Source organism: Bos taurus, chromosome 25, assembly GCF_002263795.3.
Source record: "Bos taurus isolate L1 Dominette 01449 registration number 42190680 breed Hereford chromosome 25, ARS-UCD2.0, whole genome shotgun sequence".
In the NCBI taxonomy this organism is placed as follows: domain Eukaryota; kingdom Metazoa; phylum Chordata; class Mammalia; order Artiodactyla; family Bovidae; genus Bos; species Bos taurus.
The window spans coordinates 3,372,935-3,383,582 of record NC_037352.1 but is presented as its reverse complement, the minus strand read 5'-3'; the positions used below and the strand labels follow the sequence as shown (position 1 = coordinate 3,383,582).

The window sequence follows — 10,648 nt, the reverse complement described above, 5'->3', positions numbered from 1 at the left end:
AAGCTGTATTCTGCTTTGGGGTCCTTTCCACCCCCACCCCCACTGGGCCCCGATTCAGCTCTCCTCTCTGGCCTCGAACCCTGGGGCCCCTAGACTGGCAGTGGCAACCCTACCATCCTTCCCGTTACTCTTCCCAAGAGGAAGGAGAAGACCCCATGTCTCCTTGGAAGATGTTGACAAGCAGGAACTGGAAAAACAGATTAGGGGAAACTTGGGACCTTGGTCTGAGAGAGCAGAAGGTGAAATACTGGAAATGCAGGGCTGTCCCACAGAATGATCCAAGCCCCTTGATTTAAATATAGCTCAGTTCTATAAAAGGCAAACCTAAAACCAGAAGTACATGTCTACTCTTAATCCCTTCACTGTTGTCCCAGATGAGGGATGCTGTCCTCATCTTTTAAACTGTCATCCTGTGATTCTCGGGCCTGTAGACTTCAGCAGGGGCTTCCCTGGTGGCTCAGATGGTAAAGAAGTCACCTGCCAATGCAGGAAAAACAGGTTTGATCCCTGGGTCAGGAAGAGCCCCTGGAGAAGGAAACAGTAACCCACTCCAGTATTCTTGCCTGGGAAATCCCATGGACAGAGGAGCCTGGTAGGCTACAGTCTATGTGGTCACAAAAGAGGACACGACTGAGCAACTAAACAGCAAGATATCCACACAGAGATTTTGAGTACCTACTTGCTCTGTGCCCAGCTTCACGATGGCAGGGATAGGATACAGACACCCCGTGGCCATGTTCACAAGGAATCAGGAGACTGGTGTTTTAATTTAGCTGGGAAAGCAAACCAGACATAGAGAACAGAAAAGTTGAGTGGTTAAGAGGGCAGTTAAGATCAGGTGGGACATGACACAGACACCTTAGGACCTGAGGAGGAGCAGGTGGTCTGGGTCTCTTGGCTTCCCTCAAGCTGGGGCAAGATCCAGCCCAGATCTAGCTGGAGGCCTGACTGAGCTGGATGGCCCCTAACCTCAGGGTGACATGGGGGCTGAGCAGACTTCACGCTGTTCTCACATGGGGCTCCATCCCTGTTTCCCAAATGTTCACTCTCTTTCTGCTATAACTATGTCTTACCTGAAATCTTTAGTATCTTCATGGAAAAAAGTTGCCCAGTGGGCTTTCCTGGTGGTCCAGTGGTTAAGAATCTGTCTTGCAATGCAAAGGACACCAGTTCGATCCCGAGTGCACATGCTGCAGAGCAGTTAAGCCTCCTGCGCCACAACTACTGAAGCCCACTCGCCTACAGCCTGAGCACCACAATGAAGAGTAACCCCTACTTGCAGCAACTAGAGAAAGCTGGAGTGCGGCAACAAAGACCCAGCATAGCCAAAAAAAAAAAAGTCTTAAAAGTAGTCTAGTAACATAAATTGCTTCTGCATCAGTTCCACAAACAAAACAAGGACCTAAAACATCCAAACTGTTCACAGACAAAGCCCTGTTGGAAAGCAAGCTTGTGATTGAAGTGCCATCTTTGGCAGGATCAGAGCTGAGCCAGGAACTTATAAGAGACTGGTGAACATTAGCTTGGTTACTAATGCTGCAAGCAGGAAAGTGCTGTTTCTTCTGCAGTGAAGGACTTGATGATTTCTCAGGTACGTCTGTGGAGTCATTCCAGTGTTAGAGGGATCCATCTTCAGGCCAAGTAAATAGATGATCTGAGTTGGATGGGTGAAGATGGACTTCCCATATCTCAGCTTCCTGAGCCTTCAGTAGAGACATGGGTATTGTACTTGTCTAGCATCCCAGATACTCAATATCCCACCTTGGTCACTAGTAGCTACAACATACTGCTGGTTGGGATGTCTATCGATAAACACAGTGGAGTGGCACTCTGTCACCAGTCAGTGACCCACACCCACCTGCTTCTCCACTGTGAGTCCAGATTCTCCACTCACCCGTCAAGGTCCAGCCCAAAGGCTGCTTTCTTTTTAGGAATACACTTTTCTTCCACCAGTCGGAATTGTCCCTGATTCTCCATAGCCCTTTGCTTATAACTCTGTTGTGACATTTATTCCATCTTGTTATGCATTCATGAATGTCATGTATCTTGTCAGGTATTTGTGTTTTCTTCAGTTCCACTAGACTGTGAGCATCTCGTTAGCAGGGAATATGTCTGGTTCATTTCTCTAACATCAGGGACTAGTCTAGAGTGAAGCCCTGTTCAGAAACAGCTGTTAAATGGACAAACAGCAGCTTGACAGATAATATTCTCCCTGGTTTATCAGTTATATAAAATCAGTTGTGTAAAAGTAATCCTAAAACCAAAGGAGATAAGTGAAGGACAGGGAAGCCTGGCACGCTGCAGTCCATGGGGTCGCAGAGTCGGGCCTGTCTTAGCGGCTGAACAATAGCAACAATCCTAAAACCAGAAGGGGGAGGTGCCTGCTTCTGGGGCAACTTCCGGCAGAGGAACAGTGAAATGAAAGGTGTCCCAGTGGTTAGGATGCGATGCTTCCACTTAGTCCTTGATTTGGAACTAAGATCCTGCAAGCCATGTGGCATAGCCAAAAATACAAATAAAAAATAAAGGTCACTATAAGTTGGACTTGTATGGACACACAAGAGAAGGGTGTCCAATTGTCTCTTGGTCCTGACTCTCAAGACCAAAGGGACAGAAGTAGGGTATGTGTGCTAAGAATGCCCTCGCTTAGGTTATGGAAAGAGTTTGAGAATCAGAAGAGTTAGGGGTTGATTCTGAGCCAGCCTTTTTACAATCAATCAGTGTGTTCGTCGCTCAGTCGTGTCTGAGGATTCTTTACCGTCTGAGCCACCATTATACTTGCTTTATTAACCTAATGGGATTGTTCTTTGAACCAAATGAGATAAGAAATATGTGAGTTCCTTGAAAGCTCTCAAGTTTTGGAGAGTTTTGATAGTTACTGGACTATCAGGCATCCTTGTATCTTCCTCTTACTCTTGATCCTTACTTTTCTTTCATTCTTTCAATAACAAAATTCTCAAAAGAGCAGCCACTAAGGCCAGCTGAGAAGAGCTCAGCTAGTCTCCCTTTGAGTTCCCATTTAGGCCCAAAGACTAGAGACAAGATGGTAGAAAGGGAAGAAACATGGATTTTTGGCTTCTAAACTAGGTGACCTTGGGTGAATCACCTCAAGTCTTGGGGCCTTGGTTTCCTCATCTGTGAAGTGGAGATGGTTTGTTGGTAAAGAATCCACCTGCAATGCAGGAGACACAGGTTCAATCCCTGGGTCGGGAAGATCCCCTGGAGAAAGAAATGGTAACCCACTGCAGTACTCTTGCCTGAAAAACCCCATGAACAAAGGAGTCTGGTGGGCTACAGTCAATGGGGTTGAAAAAGGACTTCAGTTCAGTTCAGTCGCTCAGTCGTGTCCAACTCTTTGCCATCCCATGAATTGCATCACGCCAGGTCTCCCTGTCCATCACCAACTCCTGGAGTTCACTCAAACTCATGTCCATGGAGTCAGTGATGCCATCCAGCCATCTCATCCTCTGTCGTCCCCTTCTCCTCCTGCCCCCAATCCCCCCAGGCATCAGGGTCTTTTCCAATGAGTCAACTCTTCGCATGAGGTGGCCAAAGTACTGGAGTTTCAGCTTTAGCATCAGTCCTTCCAAAGAACACCCAGGACTGATCTCCTGTAAGATGGACTGGTTGGATCTCCTTGCAGTCCAAGGGACTCTCAAGAGTCTTCTCCAACACCACAGTTCAAAAGCATCAATTCTTTGGTGCTCAGCTTTATTCACAGTGCAACTCTCACATCCATACATGACCATTGGAAAAACCATAGCCTTGACTAGATGGACCTTTGTTGGCAAAGTAATGTCTCTGCTTTTGAATATGCTATCTAGGTTGGTCGTAACTTTCCTTCCAAGGAGTAAGCGTCTTTTAATTTCATGGCTGCAATCACCATCTCCACTGATTTTGGAGCCCCCAAAAATAAAGTCTGACACTGTTTCCACTGTTTCTCCATCTATTTCCCATGAAGTGATGGGACTGGATGCCATGATCTTCGTTTTCTGAATGTTGAGCTTTAAGCCAACTTTTTCACTCTCCTCTTTCACTTTCATCAAGAGGCTTTTTAGTTCCTCTTCACTTTCTGCCATAAGGGTAGTGTCATCTGCATATCTGAGGTTATTGATATTTCTCCCGGCAATCTTGATTCCAACTTGTGCTTCTTCCAGCCCAGCGTTTCTCATAATGTACTCTGCATATAAGTTAAATAAGCAGGGTGACAGTATACAGCCTTGACGTATTCCTTTTCCTATTTGGAATCAGTCTGTTGTTCCATGTCCAGTTCTAACTGTTGCTTCCTGACCTGCACATAGGTTTCTCAAGAGGCAGGTCAGGTGGTCTGGTATTCCCATCTCTTTCAGAATTTTCCACAGTTCATTGTGATCCACACAGCCAAAGGCTTTGGCATAGTCAATAAAGCAGAAATAGATGATTTTTCTGGAACTCTCTTGCTTTTTTGATGATCCAGCAGATGTTGGCAATTTGATCTCTGGTTCCTCTGCCTTTTGTTTTTTTTTTCATTCATGAGACACCCTCAGACATTTTATTAGGGGCTTAGAAAGGGTCCTACAGGATCTTCCTCTGTGTTCCCAAGGGTTATGGCCCTAGGAATAGATCAGATCTGGACGTAGGACAAGGTGACATCACCGTGGATCTCCACCAAGTCCACCCTCTGGAAGGCTGAGAGGCTATGGGAGAAGTCGAAGAGGTGCTGGCCATTGGCATACACCTTGAAGCGATCTGCACCACAACGAACGGACAGATCAAAGAATTGTCCAGGACCGAATGGGTTGTAGGGGACCTTCCTCTCCTCAGATCCCCAAGAGCCATTCAGAAAGCTGTTCCGAACCACAGCGCCCTCGGTCATGCGGGGGTTAATGTGCAGAGCCACGTCCCCAGAGGATCCCACCTTGAAGTTGATGACAAAGCTCTTGGCTGTGCGGGGTATGTAGCCCTTGATAATGATGATTCTTCGAGCTATGAGCCCCCCCTTGCAGTCTCCCATTAAATGGCACGGGTGGGTTGAAGGCTGGGGGTCCCTCCATGGTAGGCAGTCTGCTTTGTTGTTGATAGTACTGTCCGGGACTTGGGTACGCCTTAGCAGGCATGGGCATCTGGTTTGAGGGGGGCTGGCCTCCAATGAAGTTAATTGATTGAAGCATCAGGTCGCCATCCACATGCAGGTGGGTGACCATCTGCAGCGGGATCCGGTGCTTAAACTCATGGAAGGGAGTCCCATTCACCACCACCTTGAAGTGCTCCATCATGACCATGAACACCAGCTCGAAGGCCGCACCCTTGCGGAAGGGCATGCTCATTTTCCTCTCCTCGTTGCCCCACGAGCCATTCTGCTTCGAGTTCAAGACCACCTTATCCCAGCCATCAAAGCGGGGATTGAAGTGGAAAGCGACGTCTGCCCCTTGGCCCTGCCCCACCTCGAAGTTCACGAAGAACCTCTTCATGTGCTCGCTAGCCACTCCTTGCATGTAAATGGACATTCCAACTCTGAGACCTCCTGGGATGGGGTTGTGGTAGGGCAGTGTCGGGTTGTAGGTGGGCTGGTAGCCTGGTGCAGGGACAAAGGCCATCTTTAGAGGCTGGGCTGGTGACTTCTCCTGTGAGAAAAGCTGCAGGAGTCGTGTATGGTGGCAGCTAGCAGGTGGTGGGTGGCTCTTTTTTTTTTTTCGGTGGGTGGCTCTTATAGCTGAGGATAAGGGTGTGGCTGGCAGGGCAGGGTCCATGGTGGGGTCTGTCTTCTGCACATCCCAGGCTCCCTTCTCTTACCAGCCTCCCCTCTGCCTTTTCTAAAACCAGCTTGCACATCTGAAAGTTCATGGTTCACATATTGCTGAAGCCTGGCTTGGAGAATTTTGAGCATTAGTTTACTAGTGTGTGAGATGAGTGCAATTGTGCAGTAGTTTGAGCATTCTTTGGCATTGCCTTTCTTTCTTTGACCTTTTCCAGTCCTGTGGCCACTGCTGAGTTTTCCAAATTTGCTGGCATATTGAGTGCAGCACTTTCACAGCATCATCTTTCAGGATTTGAAATAGCTCAACTGGAATTCCATCACTTCCACTAGCTTTGTTTGTAGTGATGCTCCTAAGGCCCACTTGACTTCACATTCCAGGATGTCTGGCTCTAGGTGAGTGATCACACCATCGTGATTATCTTGGTCGTGAACATCTTCTTTGTACAGTTCTTCTGTGTATTGGGGAACAGTACCCACTCTAGGATTCTGGCCTAGAGAATTCCATGGACTGTATAGTCCATGGGATCGCAGTGAGTCGGACATGACTGAGTGACTTTCACTTCACTTCTGTGTATTCTTGCCACCTCTTCTTAATATCTTCTGCTTCTGCATTTCTGTCCTTTATTGAGCCCATCTTTACATGAAACGTTCCCTTGGTGTCTCTAATTTTCTTGAAGAGATCTCTAGTCTTTCCCATTATGTTGTTTTCCTCTATTTCTTTGCATTGATCGCTGAGGAAGGCTTTCTTATCTCCTCTTGCTATTCTTTGGAACTCTGCATTCAGATGCTTATATCTTTCCTTTTCTCCTTTGCTTTTCACTTCTCTTCTTTTCACAGCTATTTGTAAGGCCTGCCCAGACAGCCATTTTGCTTTTTTGCATTTCTTTTCCATGGGGATGGTCTTGATCCCTGTCTCCTGTACAATGTCATGAACCTCCGTCCATAGTTCATCAGGCACTCTATCTATTAGATCTAGTCCCTTAAATCTATTTCTCACTTCCACTGTATAATCATTAGGGATTTGATTTAGGTCATACCTGAATGGTCTAGTGGTTTTCCCTACTTTCTTCAATTTAAGTCTAAATTTGGCAATAACGAGTTCATGACCACAGTTAGCTCCCGGTCTTGTTTATGCTGACTGTATAGAGCTTCTCCATCTTTGGCTGTAAAGAACATAATCTGATTTCGGTGTTGACCATCTGCTGATGTCCATGTGTAGAGTCTTCTCTTGTGTTGTTGGAAGAGGGTGTTTGCTATGACCAGTGTGTTCTCTTGGCAAAACTCTATTAGCCTTTGCCCCGCTTCATTCCGTACTCCAAGGCCAAATTTGCCTGTTACCCCAGGTGTTTCTTGACTTCCTAGTTTTGCATTCCAGTCCCCTATAATGAAAAAGACATCTTTTTTGGGTGTTCTAAAAGGTCTTGTAGGTCTTCATAGAACTGTTCAGCTTCTTCAGCATTACTGGTTGGGGCATAGACTTGGATTACTATAATTTTGAATGGTTTGCATTGGAAATGAACAGAGATCATTCTGTCATTTTTGAGATTGCATCCAAGTACTGCATTTCGGATTCTTGTTGACCATGATGGCTACTCCATTTCTTCTAAGGGATTCCTGCCCACAGTAGTAGATATAACGGTCATCTGAGTTAAATTCACCCATTCCAGTCCATTTTAGTTCGCTGATTCCTAGAATGTCAACATTCACTCTTGCCATCTTCTGTTTGACCACTTCCAATTTGCCTTGATTCATGGACCTAACATTCCAGGTTCCTATGCAATATTGCTCTTTACAGCATCGGACCTTGCTTCTATCACCAGTCACATCCACACCTGGGTATTGTTTTTGCTTTGGCTCCATCCCTTAATTCTTTCTGGAGTTATTTCTCCACTGATCTCTAGTAGCATATTGGGCACCTACTGACCTGGGGAGTTCCTCTTTCAGTATCCTGTCATTTTGCCTTTTCATACTGTTCATGGGGTTCTCAAGGCAAGAATACTGAAGTGGTTTGCCATTCCCTTCTCCAGTGGACCACATTCTGTCAGACCTCTCCACCATGACCTGCCAATCTTGGGTGGCCCCACATGGCATGGCTTAGTTTCATTGAGTTAGACTGTGGTCTAACTCAAGGCTGTGGTCTGTGTGATTAGATTGACTAGTTTTCTGTGATTATGATTTTAGTGTGTCTGCCCTCTGATGCCTCTCGCAACACCTACCATCTTACTTGGGTTTCTCTTACCTTGGACGGTGGCTGAGAGGAGCAACCCCACGTCCAAGGAGTGGTGGTTGCGCGGGCGCAGGAGGGCCAAGAGGAGCTACTCCACGTTCAAGGTAAGGAGGGGTGGCCCTGAGGAGATACCCCTTGTCCAAGGTAAGGAGCAGCAGCTGTGCTTCGCTGGAGCAGCCATGAAGAGATACCCCACCTCCAAGGTAAGAGAAAAAGTACTTAGTGACTAAAGAAAAAATGTAGAGATAATAATCTTTACCCCACCCACTTCCTAGGGCTCCTGGGAGGGTCAGATGAGACAATGAACATGACAGTGCCTCGTAAACTGTAAGTAAAAGTGAAAGTAAAGTTGCTCAGTTGTGTCCGACTCTTTGTGACACTATGGACTGTAGCCCACCAGGCTCCTCCTCCGTCCACGGGATTTTCCAGGCAAGAATACTGGAGTGGGTTGCCATTTTCTTCTCCAGGGGATCTTTCTGACCCAGGGATCGAACTCAGGTCTCCCACACTGCAGGCAGACTCTTTACCATTTGAGCCACCAGGGAATCCCAAAGGTGTGTTCAAATGCCATGGACTTACTTTTTAATCTGTGCTTGAGGGCTCTGGATGAAATTTGCCAAGATTGTCGCACAGTTATTTAGCCAGTGACATCACTGCCTGTGATGGGAGTCGAGGGTGGGGCACAGAAGGCGGGCCAGAATCCCAGGGGTGGGTGCAGAAGGGACCCCACCCACTGCCTCCCCAGAGCAGACTTGGGTTTGCCCCCACTCATTTTAACAACCTGAAAAAATTCAATCTCCTAGTCTCCAAACTGTCAAAGACTGACACAACCTCTGTGCTCAGGGGAGGCCTGGATTCAAGTTCAAGGGTTGGAGCCACTCTGATCTGATTCTCTGTCTCCAGGGTCTTTGATCGGTGTCTGGACATGGTGGGTATCTGGAATAAATCTGTTGTTGAACGAAATACAGGTAGTATGTTGTGTGAGCTCTCATCCTCTTTAGTCTCACTTCCTTTGTTTGCACATTCCAGGTGTAAGTAAACATTCAAATAAAAAAACACAACTGATTGTGATTGAGAGCAGTGGTGGCCCACTCGTGCTTGAAAATGTGACTGGCCAGTGTTAATGAAAGGTCAGGCTGCAGAGATGGGTATCCCCATCTTGCATGTGGTGCATGCCCGCTTGGTTGTGTCTGAATCTTTGCAACCCCATGGACTGCAGCCTGACAGGATCCTCTGTTCATGGGATTTCCCAGGCAAGCATCCTGGAGCAGGCTGCCATTTCCTCCTCCAGGGATCTTCCTGACCTAGGGATCAACTCTCATCTCCTGTGTCTCCTGGCATTTCGTTAACCCCAGGACGCTGTGAGACCAGAGTCTCCTGGGAGGGGCTCTCTGGGTCCCTGTGGCTGGCTGGGTTTCGGGTTCCTTCATTGGCCCTGCTGGTCACAGGAGCTGAAAGAAAATGTCTTAAACCAAAAATATTTCTGAGTGTTTATTGTGTGCTTGGCCCTGTCCCGGGTGCTTTGGGGAATATGGAAAAGGTCCGATTGTGGCTTCTCTGTTGGAAGCATTCAGCCTAAAGTTGAGAAGATGTGGTGGCTTCAGGGGAGGCTCCCCACCGGTGGGCAGTGTGTGCCCAGGGCCAGGGACGTGGTGGGCCAGTGGGCAGAGCAGCAGGTCCTCAAAAACTCGAGGAGGTGGAAGTATGTGAAGAAGCCAAAGTCAGTCACTGAAATTCATTTCTCCCCCACCAAATATCTTCTTTCTTTTTCTGTCCCCAATTAGGAGACTGTATGGTTTTCTGTTTCTGCCTAACAAATAGCCACAAATGTAGCAACTTAAAATAGTGCCTAAAGGGGCTTCCCTGGTGGTCCAGTGGTTAAAAATCCACCTTCCAATGCAGGGGGCAGGGGTTCCATCCCTGGTAGGGGAGCTAAGATCCCAACATCCGAAGGGCAGCTAAGTCCGAGTGCCACAACTAGAGAAGCCCACACACCACAGGGGAGATCCAGTGCAGCCAAGATATACATGGGAACCTCATATAAGTGGAATCACACCATATATTTGTCTTTCTGTGAGTGGCTTGTTTTACTGAGATAATGTCCTCAAGGTTTATCCATGTTGTACTGTGTGTCAGAATTTCCTTTCTTTTCAAGGTGAATAGTATTCCATTGTATGTCTGTGCCACACTTTGCTTATTCACTCATCTGTCAATGGACACTTGTGTGGCCTCCACCTCTTGGCTGTTGTGAACAGTGCTGCTATGGACGTGGGTGTGCAGATATCTCTCCAAGACCCTACTTTGAATTTTTTGAGGGTATATCCAGAAGTGAAATTTTGTTTTTCCATAGTGACTGTGCCATTTTACATTCCCACCAACAATGCACAGGAGTTCCAATTTCTCTACATCCTCATCAACATTTATTTTCTGTTTTTTGTTTTCATAGTAATTTTTATTTATTTATTTACTTGGCTGTGCCAGGTCTTAGATGGAGCACACGGGATCTTTGATCTTTGTTGCTGCTTGTGAACTCTTAGTTTCAGCATGTGGAATCTAGTTTCGTGACCAGCAATCACACCTGGGGTCCCTGCTTTGGGAGCTCAGAGTCTCAGCCACTGACCCCCAGGGAAGACCCTATTTTCTTTTCCTTTTTTTTTTTTTTTGATAGTAGCCATCCTAAAGGT

At 46.9% G+C, this 10,648-nt stretch overlaps 1 protein-coding gene across 1 annotated transcript; it reads right to left on the bottom strand.

Moving 5' to 3' along the window:
* Positions 1–4,564: 4,564 nt before the first annotated feature.
* On the bottom strand, positions 4,565–5,651 carry LOC787905 (galectin-4-like). The gene is given in 2 exon segments (XM_059881533.1): positions 4,565–4,978; positions 4,980–5,651. Coding segments are annotated over 2 exon segments (972 nt in total). The 5' UTR covers positions 5,577–5,651; the 3' UTR covers positions 4,565–4,603.
* Between the last annotated feature and the right edge of the window lie 4,997 nt (positions 5,652–10,648).